This window comes from Pan paniscus, chromosome 1, assembly GCF_029289425.2.
Source record: "Pan paniscus chromosome 1, NHGRI_mPanPan1-v2.0_pri, whole genome shotgun sequence".
NCBI lineage: Eukaryota > Metazoa > Chordata > Mammalia > Primates > Hominidae > Pan > Pan paniscus.
The window spans coordinates 198,307,052-198,332,956 of record NC_073249.2 but is presented as its reverse complement, the minus strand read 5'-3'; the positions used below and the strand labels follow the sequence as shown (position 1 = coordinate 198,332,956).

At 51.1% G+C, this 25,905-nt stretch overlaps 1 protein-coding gene and 1 non-coding gene across 15 annotated transcripts; both read left to right on the top strand.

Moving 5' to 3' along the window:
• Positions 1 to 3,672: 3,672 nt before the first annotated feature.
• On the top strand, positions 3,673 to 25,905 carry RCC1 (regulator of chromosome condensation 1). Of its 14 annotated transcripts, none has more exons than XM_063593587.1 (11): positions 4,911 to 5,219; positions 16,769 to 16,850; positions 17,431 to 17,523; positions 18,734 to 18,921; positions 19,102 to 19,281; positions 21,965 to 22,061; positions 22,173 to 22,295; positions 22,786 to 22,941; positions 23,177 to 23,296; positions 23,662 to 23,814; positions 24,747 to 25,905. In XM_063593587.1, the coding sequence occupies exons 1-11, from the start codon at positions 5,067 to 5,069 to the stop codon at positions 24,920 to 24,922; spliced, it is 1,521 nt and encodes a 506-aa protein (XP_063449657.1). In that variant the 5' UTR covers positions 4,911 to 5,066; the 3' UTR covers positions 24,923 to 25,905. The 14 variants fall into 14 exon arrangements, with proteins under 14 accessions (XP_008951661.1, XP_063449657.1, XP_003828141.1 ...); XM_003828095.5 differs by having other exon boundaries at positions 5,072 to 5,219; positions 17,431 to 17,481; XM_063593605.1 differs by lacking the exon at positions 4,911 to 5,219 and adding an exon at positions 5,248 to 5,262.
• On the top strand, positions 4,408 to 4,507 carry LOC112438712 (small nucleolar RNA U13). Its single transcript, XR_003027088.1, has one exon. It is a non-coding gene; the product is annotated as a small nucleolar RNA U13 (small nucleolar RNA).

Here is a 25,905-nt window from a genome sequence, read left to right as displayed (position 1 = left end):
CACTCTGTTGCCAAAGCCAGAGTGCAGTGGCACAATCTCAGCTCACTGCAACTTCTGCCTCCGGAGTAGCTGGAATTACAGTCACGCACCACCACGCCCAGCTAATTTTTTTTGTATTTTTAGTAGAGATGGGGTTTGCGCGGCTGAAGTGCAGTGATGCGATCTCAGCTCACTGCAACCTCTGCCTCCCAGGTTCAAGCAATTTTCATGCCTCAGCCTCTGGAGCAGCTGGTACTACAGCATGCACCACCATGCCTGGCTAATTTTTTTGTATTTTAGTAGAGATGGGGTTTCACCATGTTGCCCAGGCTGGTCTCAAACTCCTGAGCTCAGGCAGTCCGCCTGCCCTGACCTCCCAAAGTGCTAGAATTACAGGCATGAGCCACCGTGCCTGGCCTTATTTTAAAATTTTATTTCTTGTAGGTAACATGTTGGGTTTTTCAATATGACAGTCGATGCCTTTTAATTGGAGTGTTTTAGGCCATTTACTTTTTTTTTTTTAAGACAGGGTCTCACTCTGTCACCCAGGCCAGAGTTCAGTGGCAAGATTATAACTCACTGCAGCCTTAAACTGGAACTCCTGGGCTCAAGCCATCCTCCCAGCTTGGTCTCCTGAGTAGTGAAGACCACAGGCATGTGCCACTATGGCTGGCTAAATTTTGTATTTTTTGTAGAGACAAGGTCTCATAATGTTGTCCCAGCTGGTCTTGACCTCCAGGGCTCAAGCAATCCTCCCACCTTGGCCTCCCAAAGTGCTGGGAATACAGGCATGAGTCACCATGCCCAGCCATATTATACATTTTTAACTTACAATAGTCCACATTCAATTGATATTAAACCAGTTCACTTGTAGTATAAGAATCTTCCCCAGCCTGGCCAATATGGTGAAACCCTGCCTCTACTAAAAATACAAAAAAAAAAATTAGCCAGGTGTGGTGGTGCTCCCCTGTAGTCTCAGCTACTTGGGAGGCTGAGGCAGAAGAATTGCTTGAACCTGGAAGCAGAGGTTGCAGTGAGCTGAGATCGTGCCAGCCTAGGCAACAGAGCAAGACTCCGTCTCAAAAAAAAAAAGGCGGGGCACGGTGGCTCACGCCTGTTATCCCAGCATTTTGGGATGCCGAGGCGGGCGGATCACGAGATCAGGAGATCAAGACCGTCTTGGCTAACACGGTGAAACCCCATCTCTACTAAAAATACAAAAAATTAGCCGGGCGTGGTGGCGGGTGCCTGTAGTCCCAGCTACTAGGGAGGCTGAGGCAGGAGAATGGCATGAACCCAGGAGGTGGAGCTTGCAGTGAGCCAAGATCGCGCCACTGCACTCCAGCCTGGGCGACAGAGCGAGACTCCGTCTCAAAAAAAACACAAAAACAAAACAAAACAAAAAACCTTCTGGCGGCCGGGTGTGGTGGCTCACACTTGTAATCCCAGCACTTTGGGAGGCTGAGACTGGAGGATCACCTGAGGTCGGGAGTACAAGACCAGCCTGACCAACATGGAGAAACCCCGTCTCTACTAAAAATACAAAATTAGCCGGGCATGGTGGCACATGCCTATAATCCCAGCAACTCGGGATGCTGAGGCAGGAGAATTGCTTGAACCTGGGAGGCAGAGGTTGCGGTGAGCCGAGATCATGCCATTGCACTCCAGCCTGGGCAACAAGAGCAAAACTCCATCTCAAAAAAAAAAAAAGAATCTTCCGGCTGGGCACAGTGGCTCACGCCTGTAATCCATCCCAGCACTTTGGGAAGCCAAGGCAGGCAGATCACGAGGTCAGAGCAAGACTCCGTCTCAAAAAAATAAAGAAAAAATAAATAAATAAAAATAAATATATTTCTTCCATTTCTCACTATATAGTCTTCGATATTGTCATGTGTCTTACTTTTATATATGTTATAAAACCCACAGTACATTATTACAGCCAGAACCTCCATATCAGCCAGTTGCAATGGCTCACTCCTGTAATTCCAACACTTTGGGATGCCAAGGCAGGCTGACTGCTGAGGCTCAGAAGTTCAAGACCAGCCTGGCCAACATAGCGAAACCCTGTCTCTACCAAAAATACAAAAATTAGATGGGCAATTAGCTGGGCGTGGTGGTGCACGCCTGTAATCCCAGCTACTCGGGAGGCTGAAACAGGAGAATTGCTTGAACCCAGGAGGCAGAGATTGCAGTGAGCTGAGATCACGCCATTACACTCCAGCCTAGGCAACAGAGTGAGACTCCGTCTCAAAAAAAAAAATTAGCTGGGCATGGTGGTGCACATCTGTGGTCCCAGCTACTCGGGAGGCTGAGGCAGAGGTTGCAGTGAGCCGAGATCCTGCCACTGCACTCCAGCCTGGATGACAGAGTGAGACTCTTGAGACAAACAACTGGGGCTGGGCGCAGTAGTTCACACGTGTAATCCCAGCATTTTGGGAGGCCGAGATGGGTGGATCACTTGAGGTCAAGAGCTCAAGACCGGCCTGGCCAACATGGTGAAACCCTGTCTCTATTAAAAATACAAAAATGAGCCGGGCATGGTGGTGCGTGTCTGTAATCCCAGCTACTCCGGAGACTGAGGCAGGAAAATTGCTTGAACCCAGGGGGCAGAGGTTGCAGTGAGCCGAGATTGCGCCACTGCACTCCAGCCTGGGCAACAGAATGAGACTCCATCTCAAAATAAAATAAAAAATACAAATACAAAACTAAAAAAATAAAAATAAAGGCCAGGTGCAGTCGCTCATGCCTGTAATCCCAGCACTTTGGGAGGCCAAGATGGGCAGGTCACCTGAGGTCGGGAGTTCCAGACCAGCCTGGCAAAAATGGTGAAACCCGGTCTCTACTAAAAATACACAAAATGGCCAGGCGCGGTGGCTCACGCCTGTAATCCCAGCACTTTGGTAGGCTGAGGCGGGTGGATCACCTGACGTTTAGGAGTTCAAGTCCAGGCTGGCCAACATGGTAAAACCCCGTCTCTACTAAAAATACAAAAATTAGCTGGGCATGGTGGCAGGCGCCTGTAATCCCAGCTACTCAGGAGGCTGAAGCAGGAGAATTGCTTGAACCCAGGAGGGAGAGGTTGCAGTGAGCTGAAATCGTGCCATTGCACTCTAGCCTGGGCGGGTCAGGAGTTCGAGAACAGCCTGGCCAACATGGAGAAACCCCATCTCTACTAAAAGTACAAAAATTAAGGCTGGGCGCGGAGGCTCACGCCTGTAATCCCAGCACTTTGGGAGGATGAGGTGGGTGGCTCATGAGATCGGGAATTCAAGACCAGCCTGGCCAAGATGGTGAAACCCTGTCTCTACTAAAAATACAAAAATTAGCTGGGTGTGGTGGCAGGCGCCTGTAATCCCAGCTACCCGGGAGGCTGAGGCAGGAGAATTGCTTGAACCTGGCTGCAGTGAGCCGAGATCGCACCACTGCACTCCAGCCTGGGCAACAGAGTGAGACCCCATCTCAAAAAAAAAAAAGAGTTGAGGTCTCCTTCTACCACTTGTGTGAAGACCCCAGAAAACTTGCTTTACCTCTTTAAACTTCAGTTTTCTTATCTTCCAACTGCCATGAGGTTTTTGTGAGGAACAAATGAGCTGACATGGATGTTTCTGTAGTTAACAAAATAAAGGGTCTTACAAAATAGGCAATAATAATAATAATCACTTATTATTACATGAAGCTACATGAATGTGTAAGATCTTGGAGGAAGACAGCAGAGAGAGAGAGAGAGATCAGAGATCCCAGGGTTAAAAGTTGGAGAAATTTCACAGTACATCATCCAAAAGAGGAGTCCATGATGGAGGCAGAGGTAAACTTGGAGAGGTAAGAAACCCTGAAGACGGGGAAGTGCTTTGTGGCAGGCTCTGCATATAAGAAATTCAGCCTGGCCAACATGGCGAAACCCAGTCTCTACTAAAAATACGAAAATTAGCCAGGCTTTGTGGCAGGCACCTGTAATCCCAGCTATTTGCGAGGCTGAGGCAGGAGAATCGCTTGAACCTGGGAGGCAGAGGTTGCAGTGAGCCGAGATCTCACCATTGCACTCCAGCCCGGGTGACAAGAGCAAGACTCGGTCTCAAAAAAAAAAAAAGTTCAGTTCAGTTGGTAAGAACTCATCAAAAGTGTCCATCTAGACTTTGGGTGCCGTAGAATGACTCAGTCTGAATCAACATGAAATCGAGAAAACGTCCTTTGCAAGGGTTTCAGGGAACACCTGAAATCCTGAAGAACTGTTTGTATCCATCCTGAAGAATGGGTGTGTTAACAAGAGACAGTCTTTTCTTGGTACCTGTTTTCCATCTCTAACCCAACCCCAACTCACACCCTTCTATTTTATCTGGTCTCTCTCATTCCTCTTGCTCCTCCCCACTTGGCTCCCGTTTTCCCCAAGTCCATTCTCTATTTTGTTCTATAAGATCTGATCATATTAGGATGTTCTTGTAGCTCATAAGAAGATGACTGGGTGTTCACACGCATATGAGATGTGCCTCCCTCAAACCTTGTTAAGACATGGGCACATACCCATCTGATGTTAACTCACGGGGAAAAAAATCTGATCATGCCATTCCCGTGCCCAAATTCCCATATATCCCTACTGCCTCAGGATAGAGGCTGGACCCCTTAGACACACAAGACCCTGTATCCATGATCTGTCACTCCCACAGGCACCCTCTACTCCCATCTACTTGGCAGTTTCCCACAACCTCCCTGGGTTCTCGTGGTTCCCTGTCATTGCAAACGTCGCTTCTCCTAGGATGTCCTGCCCCCCTAGACTTAACTTGGAAAGCTGTTCTTAAGCCCCGGACTGAGTCAGATGCCCCTCTGGGTATCCCTGTCATAGCGTTGTGTGGTTGTTGATAGTCTGATTTTTCAACCTTCTCCATGCCCTCTTGAGGGTAGGGAAGATGAGTATCTTTTTTCTCCGTACAGACCCTACCGCACAAGATTTTCCTAAACAGACCGAACTCAAGGAGTCTTTCTGGTTGTTAGTCCACGTGTCCCGATTTGGGGTTTCCAAAATACACGCCCACTGGAACCGGGCCAGGGGAGCCAGCCTGGCCAAGGGCTCCCCCAGCCCGGGAGCGCGCCACATGCAGATCCTGGGATGGCCGCCAGGGGCCGCCGGGCTCTTTGTTTTCCTTTCTCACCCGGGTCGGGGCCAGAGGCCTGCAGAGCGCATGCTCTGGGGCAGTTCGCGGCCCGGCGGGGAGCGCCGGAGTTCCTTGTGGCCGACGTGCACCAAGGTAGGTCTCGCCTGGGACGCGCGGAGGGTCCGGGCAGAGGGCGGTAAGCGGAGCGGCCACATCCGGAGCACGGGCCGGTCCACGCGGGCCTAGGTCGCTGCCCGCTCTCGCCCGTGTCGCGCGGCGCTGGCCCCACGTGAAGCCCGGAGGCAGGAAGGCGCGGTGCGGGCTCGCGATTCCCCGGCCCCGCGGGGCGCCGCCTCGCTGGAGCTAGGGCCGCGCGGCCCCTCCGCCGCCGCGCCTCTCACGCCCGCACCGCGGCGCCCGCGCAGGCGGGAGATTCAAACTGCGCGAGCGCGGCGGGCCGGGTGCGCGCGGCCGCCCGGGCGGGGGATGGGTCTCTGCCGCGAGGAGGATGGTTTTGTCCGGCATGCGCTTGGAGAAGGCGGTTTGCAGATCGGGGAGGGAGCCCTGCCCGGGAGAGGGTGGGTCGTAGGAGCTCGAGGGTCTCCCGCTGTGGACCTTTGGGAGCCGTGTGTCTTGAACTCCGCAGCAGCTCAGTCTGTCAGCAGATTATTTGCTGGCCATTTATTGCGTCCCTCTCTTGCGGGGCTGGGGGACAGTAGTGAGAAGAGCAGGCCCGTGTCATTAGCGAACTATGCCCTTGAACCCAGGCGACGGACGCTACTGGCAAGTCATTCATACGTCACATATTGACCTAACTTCGACCACGTGTGACTTGTGTGCCCTAGCAGAAGTTGAGTGTGTGGGGTGTTACGGGGAGCCCTCAGGGGGATCCCCCACCCTGCCGAGGAGGCTCAGGGATGGCTTTCCAGGTGAAGTGACTCTTGAATGGGGTTTTGAAGGAACAGAGTTTTTCAGGCAGTCTGAGGGTAGTGGGATTAGGGTGATACAGGCAGAGGGATTGCACATGCAACGGCATGAAGGTATAGGTATTGTGGTCAGGGATACCACAGGTCTTGAGGTGACTGGAGGAGGAGAGTAACAAGATGATACAGCAGGGGCTGGGTCACGAAGCGTCTTGTGTGCAAGACTAAGGAACTCTGCGGGGTGGAGGAGGCAGGGAAGATTTCCCCCAAGAAGGGTATCAGAGTGAAACCTGGACAGATGAATTAGGAGTTCACGAGGCTCCTGTTTCAAAGACATCCCAAGAGCAGGAATCCTGTTCTGTTCATCTTTACAACTTTCTCATCAGATGCCCTTGGGCAACCCACCCAGTCCCCCAGAGCATTGGTTTCCTTATCTGTAAAGCAATGGTAGGGGGCATGTGGTGAGGATATAATTTTTTTTTTTTTTGAGACGGAGTTTCCACTCTTATTACCCAGGCTGGAGTGCAGTGGCGCGATCTCAGCTCACTGCAACCTCCACCTCCTAGGTTCAAGCAATTCTGCCTCAGCCTGCTGAGCAGCTGAGACTACAGGAACACACCACCAGGCCCGGCTAATTTTTGTATTTTTTTTTTTTTTTTTAGTAGAGACGGGGTTTCACCATGTTGGCCAGGCTGGTCTTGAACTCCTGACCTCAGATGATCCACCTGCCTCGGCCTCCCAAAGTGCTGGAATTACAGGTGTGAGCCACCGCACCCGGCCAATTTTTTTTTTTTTTTTCTGATACAGAATCTTGGTCTATTGCCCAGGCTGGAGTATAGTGTCGTGCTGTCGGTCGCTGCAGCCTCCACCTCCCGGGTTCAAGCGATTCTCCTGTCTCAGCCTCCCGAATAGTAATATCCTATAATTTTCATAAAGCAGTGAAGTTGTGTGTCCCTTCCCCCAGGAAAAATGAACACATAGGCCCAGGCACAGGTTGTATAGAACGGGGATCCCAGGTGAGAAACTCCTAGTGTGAAATATACCACCTGTGTGCCTGGCATAACAGCAGCTCACCAAATGTATACTGTTGACACATGAGCCCTCTCCTCCCTTCCCTCCTGGGGACCTTTCACACAAAGAGATTTTTCAGCCTCAGTCTGGCAGGCAAGTTCTTCCTCCTGGCGTGGGGGACGGAGGGCACAGCTGCAGTGGCCTGGGAGGGCTCTGTCTCCTTTTACAGAAATCGAGGCTGTGGTGAGGTCACTGGAGGTCAGGGCAGGAGCACCAGGCTCCGGGCAGACTGTCTAGACTGGCGTGCCTACCCACTTTCTTCAATAAATAAGGAAGGTGAGGTGGGGGTAGGGCAGCTCCAGCTCTGGTGGAGCATGGTCATGAGACTGGGATTTCATTCCACCTCTCTGTGACCTGGGTCACCTTTCCCTGAGCCTCATCTTCCCCTTAGCTGTAAAACTGGGATGAGTCTGCTCACCTCAAAGGGCAGCTGTGGGCATTCAGGAGTGCCTGATGGTGGAAGCTGACTCTGTAGCCGACTTATCTGTGACTGTCTCACTCTTCTCCCAGAGACTGTATGCTCCTTGAAGTTGGAAGCTGTGTTGGGTGGGGCGGGGTGGGGAAGCATGACGCCAAAAGCCAACTCCTTATTCCCAGCCCAGACACTCACTGCCTGGTTAAGAAAACACAGCCAGAGAGGCCGGGCTCGGTGGCTCACGACTGTAACCCCAGCAATTTGGGAGGCCAAGGTGGGCAGATCACCTGAGGTCAGGAGTTCAAGACCAGCCTGGCCGACATGGTGAAACCCCGTCTTTACTAAAAATACCAAACAGTTAGCCAGGCGTGGTGGCTTGCGCCTGTAGTCCCAGCACTAGGGAGGCTGAGGTGGGAGAATCGCTTGAACCTGGGAGGCGGAGGTCGCAGTGAACTGAGATCGTGAGTCTGAACTCCAGCTTGGGCAACAGAGTGAGGCTCCATCTCAAAAAGAAAAAAAGAAAAGCAAATAAAGGAAAACACACCCAGAGCAGTGAGAGAAGTCTGTACACAAGACCCATTTGTGCAGTAGAGGCTGTGCAGGCAGGTACCAGAAACAGGGCTCCACCTTTTAGAAGGTGGCCCTCCGGCCGGGAGCAGTGGCTCACGCCTGTAATCCCAGCACTTTGGGAGGCCGAGGTGGGTGGATCGTGAGGTCAGGAGATCGAGACCATCCTGGCTAACATGGTGAAACCCCGTCTCTACTAAAAATACAAAAAATTAGCTGGGCGTGGTGGCAGGCGCCTGTAGTCCCAACTACTCGGGAGGCTGAGGCAGGAGAATGGCGTGAACCTGGGAGGCGGAGCTTGCAGTGAGCCGAGATCGCGCCACTGCCTCCAGACTGGGCGACAGAGCGAGACTCCACCTCAAAAAAAAAAAAAAAATAGAAGGTGGCCCTCCATCCCCTGCCCTTCCCTGGCGATTGCCAGCCCAGTGCAGGGCCTCAAGTCTTCCATTTTGGAGAGGAAGCCTCTGGGACTCAAAGAGCACTCAGGTGCTGTCTCCACCACAGCAGGGAGTTGTCGCCACTGTCCTTCCCCACATCTGTGGGTGGATCTGTCACCACCCACCCCACCTTCCCTCAGGCTCTAGCTGCCTCATTGTCTCCTCTCTGGTCTCACCATCCTCTCCTTCTCAGCTGGCTTCTGCTCTCTGCTTCTTGGACTTGGCCAAGTGCATAGGGGATACTGGGGAGGCCTGCCCAGGCTGCCTTAGCCCCTGCCTGGACCACGGTCTGCCTTCAGAATCAGTCAGATAGGCCTGGGTTGTTTTTCTAGGCTGCCCTTTACTTGCTGTGTGAACTTAGGCCAATAAAGTTATCTTTCTGAGCCTCAGTTCCTTAACTGTGAAATAGGAGTGACAGTGCTGCCTTCTTCAGCTTCCTGTGAGGAGTAAAAGGGTTTTGCATATGGAAGATGCAGTGAGTTAGCCGGTGCCCCCAGGGGCTCATATTTTAGGAAGTTGATTGGTATGGTGGACAGGCATGTAAATTAAAGTGATTGTGATCCAAAAGTCTGTCCCAGTTTCTCAGAGAGAATGACTAGTTCAGGATGGAGGAGGGATCAGAGGAGGTGACTTTGAGACACCAGTAGATGTTCTTCCAGTGGGATAAGGGATGGGAAGGCGTTCCAGGTAAAGAGATGCAAATGGTATGGAGAGGACAGTTAGCATTCTGGCCTGGTGGGTCTGGCAAGGAGATTGTGTGGGAAGAGAAGGGAGGATGTGATAGATAGGAAATGAAGCTAAAGGTTCTGTCAGTACCCGATGTTGGAGGCCTCTAATACCCAGTTAAGAAATGTGGGCTTTATCTTCCAGGAAAAGGGAACCACTAAGGAGTCCAAGCAGGCCAGCAGCTTGCTTCAGGTTTGAGGTTTGGAAAGATCATGAATGAGGCCGGGCACGGTACCTCACGCCTATAATCCCAGTACTTTGGGAGGTCGAGGTGGGAGGATCACTTGAGCCCGGGAGTTTGAGACCAGCCTGGGCAACATAGTGAGACCTTGTCCCTACAAGAAAAAAAAAAATTACAAATTAGCCAAGCGTGGTGGTATATGCCTGTAGTCCCAGCTACTCTGGAGGCTGAGGCAGGAGGGTCGCTTGAGCCTGGGAGGTGGAGGTTGCAGTGAGCCGTGTACGTGCTGCTGCACTACAGCCTGGGCAACAGAGTGAGACCCTGTCTCAAAAAAAAAATAAATATATATATGTATATATACACACACACACATATTTATTGATCACGAATGACTTGGAGAATGAGAGGAGGGGATGAGGGTGGGGACCGGAAGACCAGTGACAAGTTGCTGTCTTTCCTAGGGAAAGGAGGAGGAGACACAGTTCCAGGCAAGCTGAGAGACTACTAGGGAACATGGGGAGGAAGGAGGCAGAAGAAATTTCTTTTTTTTTTTTTTTTTTTTTTGAGACGGTGTCTTGCTCTGTCACCCAGGCTGGAGTGCAGTGGCGCGATCTCGGCTCACTGCAAGCTCCGCCTCCTGGGTTCACGCCATTCTCCTGCCTCAGCCTCCCAAGTAGCTGGGACTACAGGCGCCTGCCACCACGCCTGTCTAATTTTTTGTATTTTTAGTAGAGACGGGGTTTCACCGTGGTCTCGATCTCCTGACCTCATGATCCGCCCGCCTCGGCCTCCCAAAGTGCTGGGATTACAGGCGTGAGCCACGGCGCCCAGCCAGAAGAAATTTCTAATAACACTCAAGGGCGCCAGCTCTGGAGTCTGACTAACTTGGTTCAGATCTTGGCCTTCTCTTCCAATCTTGAGTGAGATACTTCACCTTTCTGAGCCTCAGTTTTCTTCTCTGTAGAGTGGGATCATTGTGGCCAGCTTGTAGTGAAACGCTCCAGAATATTAGCCAAACACAGACAACTAAGGAGATGTTGACTGGATTTGTTCCATCCATGATAACAGATTTTTTGGTTAATGCCCCATGACACCAACACTTCATATAGCCCTTATGTGTCTGACTCCATTCCAGGCTGTGCTCATGGCAGCCCAGCCATTAGCACCAACTGTGCTGACATAATTGTTTCCTGCTTTTTCTCCTGACTTCTTATTGTGAGTACTTTTCATGCTAATACAGTCTCCCTCCCAGGCACAGCAGACTGCTACAGATTATTCTGATGAACTGATGAGATGTTTGCCTTGGCATACAGCTGTCTATCTAAAACAAGGGTGCCTCTTTTTTTGGTGGAGGGACAGAGTTTCACTCTTGTTGCCCAGGCTGGAGTGCAATGGCGCAAACTCGGCTTACCACAACCTCCACCTCCTGGGTTCAAGCGATTCTCCTGCCTCAGCCTCCCGAGTAGCTGGGATTACAGCACGCGTCACCACGCCTGGCTAATTTTGTATTTTTAGTAGAGATGGGGTTCCTCCATGTTGGTCAGGCTGGTCTCGAACTCCTGACCTCAGGTGATCCACCCGCCTTGGCCTCCCAATCTGCTGGGATTACAGGCGTGAGCCACTGTGCCCGGCCACAAAGGTGCCTCTTATCCCACATCCCTACCCCATCTAACTTTGCCTGCCTGACATCCTTTCTGGGATGGCTCCCAAGCACTTCAGATTGAATGAAAACACCTAGCAACATGGAGCTTCACGTCTCTTCTCTCCTGTTTGTTCAACAGTGTTCTCTATCTCACTACATGGAAGTCTACCATCTACCTGGTCATTTAAGCCCAAGCCTGGGAGTCTTTGTGTTTGGCCAAGCTCATAGGGGGATCTTGAGCAGGCCTGCCAAGAATCCTCTGGACTTTTTTAGGATGAACAAATCAAGCCAAGTGCTGTGGCATGTGCCCGTGATCCCAGGCTCTTGGGAAGCTGAGGTGGGAAGATCGCTTGAGTCCATGAGTTCGAGGCTGCAATAAGCTAATTGCACCACTGCACTCCAGCCTAGGTGACAGAGCGAGACCCCCTCTCTTAAAAAAATAAAATAAAAGTCCAGGCATGGTGGCTTACACCTATAATCCCAGCACTTTGGGAGTCCAAGGCTAGAGAATCGCTTGAGCCCAGGAGTTCGGGACCAGCCTGGGCAACATGGCAAGACGTCGTTTCTGCAAAATATACAAAAATTAGCCGGGCGTGGTGGTGCACACCTGTAGTCCCAGCTATCCAGGATGGCTTAAGCCCAGGTGGTTGAGGCTGCAGTGAGCCATGACCATGCCACTGCACTCAAGTCTGGGCGGGACCCTGTCTCAAAAATAAATACAAAGGATGAACAAATTATGAGAGTAAAAAAGGGTTAGTCTCCTTTATCCTTGCTACACCCCCTCACCCAAAGCCAAGCAGTAGTGTAGCAGGATAAGCCGCAGACAAAACCCCTCAGACACCGAGTTAAAGAAGGAAGGGCTTTATTCAGCTGGGAGCTTTGGCAAGATTCACGTCTCCAAAAACTGAGCTCCCCGAGTGAGCAGTTCCTGTCCCTTTTAAGGGCTTACAACTCTAAGGGGGTCTGCATGAAGGGGTCGTGATTGATTGAGCAAGCAGGGGATACGTGACTGGGGGCTGCATGCACTGGTTATCAGAACGGAACAGAACAGGACAGGGATTTTCACAGTGCTTTTCCATACGATGTCTGGAATCTATAGATAACATAACCGGTTAGGTCAGGGGTCGATCTTTAACCAGACACAGGTCGCGGCGCCGGGCTGTCTGCCTGTGGATTTCATTTCTGCCTTTTAGTTTTTACTTCTTTCTTTGGAGGCAGAAATTGGGCATAAGACAATATGAGGGGTGGTCTTCTCCCTTAGCAGTAAAGCACTATAAATATTTGTGGATTTACAACCATTTCATTCAGTCTTGATGACAGCCCTGAGAAGTAGTCATTGCATCCCCTTTTATAGATGAGGATACAGTTCAGAGAGGTTAAGGCAACTGGCCAGCCACAAGCTCTGGAAGGTGAACCCAGTTCCCTCTAATCCCAAAGAATGTGCACTTTTTAGTGTGGGACAAGGGGTCTCAAAAGACAGGTGGGAGGATTCTCAGCCCTGGGAGAATAAAAGTTGGGTGAAGTTCGGAACTGCCACCTCATCAGTCAGAACTGGGCCAGTGACAACCTGCAGAAGCTCAGCCTGCAAAGGCTTATCAGGATTCTAGACCTTTGGTTACTTTCCCATCTTTAGTATTTTGTTCTCCTTCCCCAGGATAATCAGCAGAAAAGTGCCTGGCCTTGTGTCCATATACCATGGAGGGGAGAGCTAGAGAGGCGAGGTTCTCGGGAACCACTAGAAGGAAGGAATGAGGGGGCTGCTGGTTAGGCCCAGAGCTGAGACTGAGAAGGGCTCTTGGAGTTCTCCTTCCCTTCGTAACATTAGGTAGAGGCTTAGACAACTTGATTGTTTTTCATGACCTTAAAGACTGTGGCTCCGGCCGGGCATGGTGGCTCACACCTGTTGTAATCCCAGCACTTTGGGAGGCTGAGGCGGGTAGATCGCTTGAGCCCAGGAGTTCTAGACCAGCCTGGGCAACTTGGCAAAACCCTGTCTCTACAAAATATATAAAAATTAGCTGGGCATTGTGATGCGCACTTGTAGTCCCAGCTATTCTGGAGGCTGAGGTGGGAGGATCACCTGAGCTCAAGAGGTCGAACCTGCAATGAGCCGTGATTGTGCCACTGCACTTGAGCCTGGGCAACAGAGTGTGAGACGCTGTCTCAAAACAAACAAACAAACAAACAAAAAAAAACAAGTACTTGATGACTCCATTGGGGTCAATTATGAAGAGACGTCTTAGTGCAATACCAGGACCTACGAACAGCACACCGAAGTCTCGAGAAATTCGCTTAGTTAAATCTGACAAGGGTGCGATGTTTATGTGGCCCAAAGCACCATTCTTTCTTGGTGTATTTATCCAGGCAAGACGGCTAAAGTGGGAATCCACTGAGACTGCAACAACTTCAAAGTTCACATCGTGAAATTCCTTAGCTTTGTCACTAGAAGCAACGATTTCTGTAGGACACACAAAGGTGAAATCCAAAGGATAGGGCTGGGCGCGGTGGCTCACACCTGTAATCCCAGCACTTTGGGAGGCTGAGGTGGGTGGATCACCTGAGTTCAGGAGTTCAAGACCAGCCTCACCAACATGGTGAAATCCCATCTCTACTAAAAATACAAAAATTATCCAGGCATCATGGCAGGCGCCTGTAATTCCAGGTACTCAGGAGGCTGAGGCAGGAGAATTGGCTTGAACCCAGGAGGCGGAGGTTGCAGTGAGCCGAGATCGTGCCACTGCACTCCAGCCTGGGTGACACAGCAAGACTCCGTCTCGGAAAAAAAAAAAAAAAAAAGAAATCCAAAGGATAGAAGAAAAGCACCAAATATTTCCCCTCAAAGTCATCAAGGCTTAGGTCTTTGAACTCTCCATTGACCATGGCTGTACCCTTAAAATAGGGCGCATGCTGGGTGACATCAGGTGCATGGTATGAGGAACTGGTACCAGAATTTTGCTTGACCGGAACCAGACCACAATATGTTTGTCAAGCTTGTTCTTCCAGAAGCAGCAGGCCTGAGGGCTGCAGTGGCAGAAATGCCCCCAAGGAATGGCACTCACATGCCGGGCAACTGATGCTCAGAGTAACCTTCCCACAGCAGCCACGATCTTCAGTGCATGTGTGTTTTTGTTTTTTTGAGACAGTGTCTGTCTCTTTCGCCCAGGCTAAAGTGCAGTGGCACAATCTCAGCTCAATTTAGCCTCAGCCTCCCAGGCTCAAGCCATCCTCCCACCTCAGCCTCCTGAGTAGCCAGGACTACAGGTGTGCACCACCATGCCCGGCTAATTTTTGTAATTTTTTGGATAGAAATGGGGTTTCGCCATGTTGCCCACGCTGGTCTTGAACTCCTGGGCTCAAGCGATCCTCCTGCCTTGACTTCCCAAAGTGCTAGGATTACAGGTGTGGTGGCACCTTGTCTCTAAAAAAAAAATCAATCAATTAAATAAGAAAAGAAAATAGCTCTTCTCCCCCTCTGATTATAACAACACATTACCAAAGTTACTGGTGCTTACATGGGGTTGAATGGAGTTATGATGGATATTTCATTTAATGTTGTTCTTCAATGTTTTAATTTTTTACAACAGACTTAAAAATTTTTTAAATACATGTGGCCAGGCGCGATGGCTCACGCCTGTAATCCCACACTTTGGGAGGCCAAGGCGGGTGGATCATCTGAGGTCAGGAGTTCAAGACCAGCGGGACCAACATGGAGAAACCCCATCTCTACTAAAAATACAAAATAAGCCGGGCGTGGTGGCACATGCCTGTAATCCTAGCTACTCCAGAGGCCGAGGCAGGAGAATCACTTGAACCTGGGAGGTAGATGTTGTGGTGAGCCGAGATTGCGCCATGGCACTCCAGCCTGGGCAATAAGAACAAAACTCTGCAAAAAAAAAAAATGTAATTGGCTGTATGCAGTGGCTCACGCCTGTAATCCCAGGACTTCGGGAGGCTGAGGCAGGTGGATTACTTGAGATTAGGAGTTTGAGACCAGCCTGGCCAACATGGTGAAACCTCCTCTCTACTAAAAATACAAAATTTGGGCTGGGCACAGTGGCTCACGCCTATAATTCCAGCACTTTGGGAGGCCAAGGGGGGTGGATCACTGAGATCAGGAGTTCGAGACCAGCCTGGCCAAACTGGTGAAACCTCGTCTCTACTAAAAATACAAAAATTAGCTGGGTGTGGTGGTGGGTGCCTGTAATCCCAGCTACTCGAGAGGCTGAGGCAGGAGAATCACTTGAACCCAGGAGGCAGAGGTTGCATGAGCCGAGATCGCACCATTGCACTCTAGCCTGGGCGACAGAACGAGACTCCGTCTCAAAAAAACAAAAACAAAAACAAAACAAAACTTAGCAGGGCATGGTGATGCACACCTTTAATCTCAGCTACTCGGAAGGCTGAGGCACAAGAATTGCTTCAACCTGGGAGGTGGAGGTTGCAGTGAGCTGAGATCATGCCTGTGCGCTCCAGCCTGGCGACAGAGCGAGACTCCGTCTCAAAAAACAGAAAAATACATGTAATGCTCCTTGTTAAACATCTTAGATAATATAGGAAGATAAAACGAAACAAGTAATAATTATCTATAATACCATTTTCCGAGGTTACCATTGTTAATATGGGATATATTTTCTTCCCCACATTTTTCTCACATATTTTTTGTGTATGCATTTTTTTTCCAAAAAAAAAAAAATGGATGATAGGCTGTTTTTCTTTCTTTTTTTTTTTTTTTTTTTTTTTTTGGTTGGGGGGTGGAGTTTCACTACTCTTTCTCCCAGGCTGGAGTGCTGAGTGCGATGGCATGATCTCGGCTCACTGCAACCTCCACCTCCTAGTTTCAAGCAATTCTCCTGCCTCAGCCTCCCAAGTAGCTGGGATTACAGTTGTACACCACCATGTCTGGCTAATTTTTGTTTTTTTTTTTTTTTTTTTTTTTGGTGGCGACGGGATTTCACCATGTTGGCCAGGCTGGTCTCGAACTCCTGACCTCAAGTGATCCACCCACCTTGGCCTCCGAAAGTGCCAAAGTACTGGGATTACAGGCGTGAGCCACCGCGCCCAGGCTTTTTTTTTTTTTTTTTTTTTTTTTGAGACACTCTGGCTCTGTTGCCCAGGCTGGAGTGCAGTGGCTCGATCTTGGCTCACCACAACCTCCACCTTGCGGGTTCAAGCGATTCTCCTGCCTCAGCCTCCTGAGTAGCTGGGATTACAGGTGCCCATCACTGTGCCTGGCTAATTTTTGTATTTTTAGTAGAGACGGGGTTTTGCCATGTTGGCCAGGCTGGTTTGGAACTCCTGATCTCAGGTAATCCGCCCGCCCCGGCCTCCCACAGTGTTGGGATTACAGATGTGAGCCACCGCACCTGGCCGTCTGTTTTTCATTCTGCTTGTTTTACTTGGCAGTGGGGAACATCTTTCTATTCAATAGGTTGATCTCTGAAAACATCACTTTTGATGGCTTCATACTGTTCTATCATGAATATACCACATACTTAGTTCACTATTGAACACTTGGGTTCTGTTTTTGTTGTTTTTAAAATGTTATGAAGGATACAGTAGAGACTATTTGTGTAATTAATCTTTGGGTGCATCCATTATTCTGTTCTTGGGATACATTTTGAGAAGTGGAATTGTTGGGCAATTCCTCTTAACGTATTTCTAGAGTGTTTGATAAATATTGTCTGATTGGCCCAGGAAAATGTTTGCCATTTCTCATATGTAGTATTTCACTGACTTTCAGGACAGGAAGATGTCACCCAAGCGCATAGCTAAAAGAAGGTCCCCCCCAGCAGATGCCATCCCCAAAAGCAAGAAGGTGAAGGGTAAGTTGGCCTTGGCCTCTTTGTGGGTACAGGTGGCCCCTTGAAACCCTAAGAACCCGGGACTGGGCTCCTTTCTTCCTGATGCTTGAAGCTGAAGGGTGTGGATGTGCAGAGACCCCACCCAGCTGGAAGGTTTCCTGTAGCTCATTGAATCCTACCCTCTGGGAATCACAAAGTGGGCAGAAACTCCTCTCAAAGCACTCAGGCAGCACTGGCACAAAAAAAAAAAAAAAACTAGACCCTAGGGCTTCACCCCAGGCAGTGATGCATTATGGTTAGGACCACTGACTTTCCGACATGGGTTCAAGTCCTTGCTCTGCCACTTTCTAGCTGCTGGGCAAATCACTTAATCCCGCAGTTTGGATTATCAACTTCTTAAAATGGCGGCAGCCAGAGTAGCGTCACCCTCTCTGGGCTGTGTGAGGATGAGATGAGATAATGGCCTGGCAGCATTTGAGGGAGGTGGCTGTGGTTTCCTCTGTCCTGGGACCCCGGAGGGGGACAGGGAGGAGAGAAAAGCCAGCACCAAACTGGGAGGGGAAGTGTGGACCCACGCTCAGACAGTGTCTGTCTTTTGCAGACACGAGGGCCGCTGCCTCCCGTCGCGTTCCTGGCGCCCGCTCCTGCCAAGGTGCCTGCGGGCCGAGCCCTCCTGACCAGAAAACCCGACCAGGTGGCTCCGCGCCCGGGGCGCCCTTTGTGCTGCCAGCGCGGGCTCCTCAGCGGTGGCCACATCCTCGGGGGAGGGGCTGGGCGCCATTGGCTGCCCGGGGCTGCGGGTTGGGGGGCCGCCTTTGGCCCACAGAGAGCCCCGGGCCGCCCACCAGTTGGCGCGCACCTCCCGCAAATGCCGCTGTCCGCTCTTCCTCCCGCCCCTCCTGCCTCTCCACTGGATGGTGGAGGGAAGAGTCCGTTTCTGCAGTAGATTTGCCCGGGAGCTGAACTTATTCACTGGCGGACGGCCTGGGCATGGAGGAGGGCTTGGATAGAGATTGGGGATTGTTCTCTGACCCACGTAGTCTCCCTTGCTTTCGGTGCAGATTCTGCTATTATAATTAGCTTTCTGCGGGGCAAGGTGGCTCACGCCTGTCAGAAGATCGAGACCATCCTGGCTAACATGGTGAAACCCCGTCTCTGCTAAAATACAAAAAATTAGCCTTGCGCGGTGGCGCGCGCCTGTAGTCCCAGCTACTCAGGAGGCTGAGGCAGAGGAATCGCTTGAACCCGGGAGGCAGAGGTTGCAGTTAGCCAAGATCCACCACTGCACTCCAGACTGGCGACAAAGGGAGACTCCGTCTCAAAATAACAATAACAATAATTAGCTTTCTTTTCTTTTCTTTTTTTTTTTTTTTTTTTTTTTTTTTGAGATCAAGTCTCACTCTGTCGCCCAGACTGGAGGCGGCAGTGGCACGATCTCGGCTCACTGCCACCTCCGCCTCCCAGGTTCAAGTGATTCTCCTGCCTCAGCCTCCTGAGTAGCTGAGATTACAGGCTACTGTTGGCAAGGCTGGTCTCTAACTCCTGACCTCAAGTGATCCGCCCGCCTTGGCCTCCCAAAGTGCTAGGATTACAGGTGTGAGCCACCGCACCCAGCCCTTCTTGCCCTCTCCACCAAGATTCATTTCACAGTATCCAGTGTCTCCTTGTTTCCCTTTCTCCCCTTTCACGTGAATAATGTGCTCAGTTCTTAATCTCCACAGAAATCCAGTGAGAGAGGTACTTTTGTTGCCCCCATTTCACAGATGGCAAAACTTAGAAAGTTCATACTAACAGTCTGTGGCAGAGCAGGGGCTTCTGTGCAGGTTTGTCTGATCCCAGAGCCTGTGACCTCTCCTCGCTGTCGTCATCCTCTACACTCAGGGTCTATCTTCTTCACCCTTCAGTCTCACACAGGTCCCACAGCACAGAACCCGGCTTGGTGCTGACACTAGGCCAGGGCGACGTGGGCCAGCTGGGGCTGGGTGAGAATGTGATGGAGAGGAAGAAGCCGGCCCTGGTATCCATTCCAGAGGATGTTGTGCAGGCTGAGGCTGGGGGCATGCACACCGTGTGTCTAAGCAAAAGTGGCCAGGTAGGTGTTGGGGACTGGCACAGGGTTGGACAAGGCCTGGGGTTGGGTGGCTTGGGGCAGGGCTTTTGAACCACGCATGTTCACTGTGGAAATGGAGCTGGCTAGTCAAGTGGGGAGTGGCCTACATGAGAATGGACTGCGAGGCCAGACTTTGCATTAATGAGGGCATCCTGGGCACAGGTCTATTCCTTCGGCTGCAATGATGAGGGTGCCCTGGGAAGGGACACATCAGTGGAGGGCTCGGAGATGGTCCCTGGGAAAGTGGAGCTGCAAGAGAAGGTGGTACAGGTGTCAGCAGGAGACAGTCACACAGCAGCCCTCACCGATGATGGCCGTGTCTTCCTCTGGGGCTCCTTCCGGGTAAGGCTGGGTCTGAAAGTCTGCATGGTCCCTGAAAGACAGAATTAATTGGCGGGGCCCCAAAGATAATCCACTTCCATGCCCCCATGGTACTTACTGGTGGGGAGATGAAAGCCCACAGGTAGAGCTGAGGCCCAGACCCAGGACTCTAGCTTCCTCATGTGGGCCTGTCCACGCCACTGGCTGCTTCCTTGAATCTGATGTCATCAAGTGTCTGTCCTGGGAAGTGAGTGGGTCAAGGATGTCCCTGGGTTGAGGCTGATCCAGGAGGCCTGCTGTCTTCATCCATCTCCCTGACTTCTGTCTCCCCCTCACCTTGCCAGCACTGCCTCTTCCACACTTCCCAGAGGCTTGGATGGGGCAAGGAGGTGTGGAGGCAGGGATTGTCGCATCTCAGAGTTTCCAAGGTACAGAGGAGTGTAGTTTAAAAAACAGATTCTGGTTTTTTTTTGTTGTTTTTTGTTTTTGTTTTTGTTTTTTGTATTGTTTTGAGATGGAGTTTCACTCTTGTTGCCCAGGCTGGAGTGCAATAGTGCAATCTTGGCTCACCGCAACCTCTGCCTCCCAAGTTTAAGTGATTCTCGTGCCTCAGCCTCCCAAGTAGCTGGGATTACAGGCATGCGCCACCACGCCTGGCTAATTTTGTATTTTTAGTAGAGACGGGGTTTCCCCTCTTGGTCAGGCTGGTCTCGAACTCCCGACCTCAGGTGATCCACCTGCCTCAGCCTCCCAAAGTGCTGGGATTACAGGCGTGGGCCACCACACCCGGCCTGATGGGTGTTTCCTTATCACATCTATTTTGAAATTTTCATGGAGAATTTCAAACACATGAAAGTAATCAGAATTGGGCTGGGCGCGGTGGTTCATGCCTGTAATCCCAGCACTTTGGGATGCCAAGATGGGCAGATCACGAGGTCAGGAGATCGAGACCATCCTGGCTAACATGGTGAAACCCCGTCTCTACTAAAAATACAAAAAATTAGCCAAGCGTAGTGGTGGGTGCCTGTAGTCCCAGCTACTCGGGAGGCTGAGGCAAGAGAATGGCTTGAACCCGGGAGGCGGAGCTTGCAGTGAGCCAAGATCGCGCCACTGCACTCCAGCCTGGGGGACAGAGCGAGACTCCGTCTCAAAAAAAAAAAAAGTCCTGGCGCAGTAGCTCATGCCTGTAATCCCAGCACTTTGGGAGGCCGAAGCAGGCGGATCACCTGAGGGGTCGGGACTTTGAGACCGGCCTGACCAACATGGAGAAACCAGCCTGACCAACATGGAGAAACCCTGTCTCTATTAAAATTACAAAATTAGCTGGACATGGTGGTGCATGCCTGTAATCCCAGCTACTCGGGAGGCTGAGGCAGGAGAATTGTTTGAACCTGGGAGGCGGAGGTTGCAGTGAGCCGAGATCGCGCCATTGCACTCCAGCCTGGGCAACAAGAGCGAAACTCTGTCTCAAAAAAAAAAAAAAAAAAAGAAAGTAATCAGAATATCAGAATTATATTTTTTTCTTTTCTTTTCTTTTTTTTTTTTTTTTTGAGACAGAGTCTTGCTCTATCACCCAGGTTGGAGTGCAATGACACAGTCTCGGCTCAGTGCAACCTCTGCCTCTCGGGCTCAAGCAATTCTCCTTCCTCAGCCTCCTGAGTAGCTGGGATTACAGGCATGCGCCACCACACCTGGCTAATTTTTGTATTTTTAGTAGAGATGGGGTTTCACCATGTTGGCCAGGCTGGTTGTGAATTTCTGATCTCAGGTGATCCGCCCGTCTGGGCCTCCCAGAGTGCTGGATTGCAGGCTTGAGCCGCCACGTCTGGCCTCTTTTCTTTTTTCTTTGTTTTAAGACGGAGTCTCGCTTTGTCGCCCAGGCTGGAGTGCAGTGGCGCGATCTCGGCTCACTGCAAGCTCTGCCTCCCTGATTCACGCCATTCTTCTGCCTCTGTCTCCCGAGTAGCTGGGACTACAGGCGCCCGCCACAACACCCGGCTAATTTTTTGTATTTTTTGGTAAAGACGGCATTTCACCGTGTTAGCCGGGATGGTCTCGATCTCCTGACCTCGTGATCGCCCGCCTTGGCCTCCCAAAGTGCTGGGATTACAGGCGTGAGCCACCGTGCCCGGCCTCTTTTCTTTTTTAATTAGAGACGAGATCCTGCTCTGTCACCCAGGCCAGAGTGCAATGGCATCGTCTTAGCTCATTACAGCCTCAACTTCCTGGGCTCAGGTGATTTCTTCCACCTTAGCCTCGCAAGTAGCTGGTACTATAGGCTTGTGCCACCACGCCCAGCTAATTTTTGTATTTTTTGTAGGGATGGGGTTTCACCGTGTTGCCCAATCTGGTCCTGAGCTCAAGCGATCTGCCTGCCTGGGCTTACCAAAGTGCTAGGATTACTGGCATGAGTTACCATGCCTGGCCCAGAATAGTATATTGAATGCCCATTTACTTGCCACACAGTTTCAATGATTATCAGCTTGTGGCCAGACTTGTTTATCTCTATTTGCATCCACTCTCTGACTCCTTGATTATTTTAATGCAAGACGCAGACCATAAATGATTTCATTCATAAGTATTTGAGTATGTGGCCTGGCTCCTGCCCACTTCTCCATCCCCATCTGGTGCCACTGCCCTTCTGGATTTCACTGGCACGGGGCAGGCAGGACTGGCTGATAAGTGCCCTGTCCCTCCCTTCTAGGACAATAACGGTGTGATTGGACTGTTGGAGCCCATGAAGAAGAGCATGGTGCCCGTGCAGGTGCAGCTGGATGTGCCTGTGGTAAAGGTGGCCTCAGGTGGGTCTGGGGGCACTTGCTCAGGGCAGGAGTTGGAGGACCTTGTTCTGGGGCTGGCCTAGCCTTGGGCCTTACAGTTGTGGCCTGCATCCCTTACCTTTTCATCCTTAGGAAACGACCACTTGGTGATGCTGACAGCTGATGGTGACCTCTACACCTTGGGCTGCGGGGAACAGGGCCAGCTAGGCCGTGTGCCTGAGTTATTTGCCAACCGTGGTGGCCGGCAAGGCCTCGGTAAGTGGCCTTGGTACCTCCAGCAGGGCAAATTGGCAGGCCACCCCCACAGTGAAGGCCAAAGGCAGGAAGGATTTGCTGTGGTCAGGCTTACATCAGATGGGCTTGTGGTGTTGGTTAGGACTTTGGAGACAGACTGCTCTGGTAGTTTTGCCACCTACTGTCTATGGGACTCTGAACATAGTTTCTTCATCACTAAGTCTACCTACCTGTAAACCTACTTCATTAGGTTGCTGTGAAGTTAAATGAGTTAATGAGAAGAATATCAGGCAGATGGTAAGTTCCACGTAAATGATACCCGTAATGACTGTGGGAATCTGAGCAAGACACTTGTATTCTCTTGATCTCAGTTTCCTTTTCTATAAAATAGGGATAAGAGTCCCTACTTAGCCTCTCAAGGGCTTTTATAATGGAGGAGAATTAAACTCGGGGCAGAGAGAAGCCATGTGTGTCTGTCTGTCACTGACCGTGGCTTTCCCTCTGCCTGCAGAACGACTCCTGGTCCCCAAGTGTGTGATGCTGAAATCCAGGGGAAGCCGGGGCCACGTGAGATTCCAGGATGCCTTTTGTGGTGCCTATTTCACCTTTGCCATCTCCCATGAGGGCCACGTGTACGGCTTCGGCCTCTCCAACTACCATCAGCTTGGTGAGCCCCGAGCCCAGCTTCAGGCATGACCCAGTGGCCTGCGTTCCTGTCCTGGCTCTGCCACTCATTCATTGTGCATCCTTTGCGGGGTCGTCTAACCCCTCCAAGCCAGTTTTGTCATCTGTAAAGTGAGAATGTCCATATCCTGATGGGAGGTGGCCTCACTGTGGGAGGAGATTGAGAAGGGCAGCTCTCAGAACACCTTCACCCCTGATGGCTCCGGCCTTTCCCCCAGGAACTCCGGGCACAGAATCTTGCTTCATACCCCAGAACCTAACATCCTTCAAGAATTCCACCAAGTCCTGGGTGGGCTTCTCTGGTGGCCAGCACCATACAGTCTGCATGGATTCGGAAGGTAGGGCCTTTACGTCTTTCTCTAGTTTGGGGGTGGAGTGTTCCCTGGCCTAGGCCTAGCCAGATTCCTGAGACCATGGTCCTTGGAGCCTGGGTCTGTTCCATGGGTTGTACCATACATGGGTCCATGAGAGTCACTCTCATCCTCCTAGAGTCCTGGTGTTCTTCCAAGTGTGAGTTCAATGGGGGCCCATGTAGATTCTCCTAGGCCTCCTCCAAAACTGGGAAGAGACACTGCAGATCTCCTTCTGATCGCTCTGGGAGCAGGGACACACTCCCATGGACAGGTGGACTCACCTAGCCTGCCACCCATTTTGCCTGTAGCACGCCTTCTGCTATTGCTCATCTCTCTCCCTCCTCCCATAGGAAAAGCATACAGCCTGGGCCGGGCTGAGTATGGGCGGCTGGGCCTTGGAGAGGGTGCTGAGGAGAAGAGCATACCCACCCTCATCTCCAGGCTGCCTGCTGTCTCCTCAGTGGCTTGTGGGGCCTCTGTGGGGTATGCTGTGACCAAGGATGGTGAGTGGGGCTGCCTACACTCTGTCTAGTTGGGACCTGGGGGTCATGGTTCTTACCCAATTCCCCAATAGGCTGTGATGTCCACTCTCGGGGGAGCCGAGGTGCAGAGAGCAGTGTTTGTGATGGCACTTTGTTCCTGCTTCTCAGAAGCTCTGGCATTGATGAATATGAAATGAGTACACAGATTATTTTAGTAAAGGTGACTTATTATGCAGAGGAGAGAAATAGCAAAGAGTGAGATATCACTGAGGCCTAAGGAGGCAATGGGACTGGAACCCAAGTCTCCAGACTCCAAACCCAGGCTGCTCTCTCCCCTCAGGGTGACCCCTTCATATATCACCTTGTATGTTCCCGCTTTCCAGGGACTTTTACTTAGAATCTAAATCAAGAAAAAAAAAGGCTTAGTAGTCAGAGTTGTAGCAAGTATAGCAGAGGAGGGTGTGAACAAGTGACCACCAAAGCCTGAGTGGGTGAGGGGGATAGCCATGGAGGTCCTATAGAAGCCTGGAGCTGGCAGAGGTGCTTGACCTGAGATTATCTGGGAAGACTTCCTCAGGAAGTGGGGCTTGCACTGTACCTTGAAGGTTCCATTCCTTGTGAAAAGCAAAGAATGCCATTCCAGGCAGAGGAACATCAGGGCAGTCTCAAAGGTGGCTGGTCCTGGGAACAGAGGGTGGGGTAGGACCTTGAATGCCACGCCTAGGAGCAGCCTTTGGCAGTGTGTAGGGACTGTGCTCTCTGGTTTACAGAGTTCTTTTTTATTCATCATCTCCTTGGGTTCTCCCAACTTCCCTGAACTCCCAGAGTCTGGGACCTTGCCAAGCTGCTATTGGCCAAGGCCACAGTCCATGCCCATGTCCCAGGTTTCTCCTGCTACAGAAAGGTGGGCTGGGGATCCTGGAGACAGCTGTACCCATTTCTCTCTCTTGCAGGTCGTGTTTTCGCCTGGGGCATGGGCACCAACTACCAGCTGGGCACAGGGCAGGATGAGGACGCCTGGAGCCCTGTGGAGATGACAGGCAAACAGCTGGAGAACCGTGTGGTCTTATCTGTGTCCAGCGGGGGCCAGCATACAGTCTTATTAGTCAAGGACAAAGAACAGAGCTGATGAAGCCTCTGAGGGCCTGGCTTCTGTCCCGCACAACCCCCCTCACAGAACAGGGAAGCAGTGACAGCTGCAGATGGCAGCGGGCCTCTCCCCAGCCCTGAGCACTGTGTCAGTTCCTGCCTTTTCTCATCAGCAGAACAGAATCCTTTTCCTCTTTTCCTTCCTCCTCTTTGGAATTTTCCTGGGACCTACAGAATAAAGGGGGGGATGGACAGGGGGTTTTCAGAAGGAACATGGCTCACTCAGAGCTATATGGTTGGACGTTTCTCCCCTTTTCCCTACCTTCCATGGTCCTGGTTGGCCCTGACTTTGCCTACTAGAAAACCAAAACTTCCCCCCTGGGGTTTCGTGCCCACTCTCTGAGAAGTTGGGGCTCCATCAAGCCCCATTCTAGTCATGTGCCCCTTTCCTGTCCCTAACAGTCCACAGGCAAACAAATGGTACAGTCATAAGAGCCATCTGTCACGGACCCACCCCCAGAGGAACGTGCAGAAAAAAGCAGAGCTGCATGGCTGTGGGCAACTATAAGCCAAATATTTGGCTCAGAACAGGTGTCCATGGGACAAAAAAGAACGATCCTCCACTTGACCAAGAAAAAAGTGATTCTCCCAGAAGCACAAAGCATACTCTTGCCCCTCAGGTGTTGCTTGTGTACATCGTACCCATCCATTTGGCTTCACCTGCAGCCAACGGCCTGGAATCGCAAAGAGACACCACTCTGGGCAGAGCAGAGCAGGGTATGGGGTGGGGAGAGAGGGTGGAGGGTTTTATAAACAAACTTAACAGCAATATTGAAAGGAAGGGGGGGGGTTTGAGGGAGGGACAGAGTGTTGGAAGGCCAGAGACCAGTCCTGAGATGGAAACAGCAACTTGTACAGTGGCTGAGAAAATAGGATATAGTTTTGATTTTTTTTAATTGTAAAATATTTTGGAGGGAGAACAAAATCTTTTAACATTTTGAATAAATTTAGAGTTTTATAAAA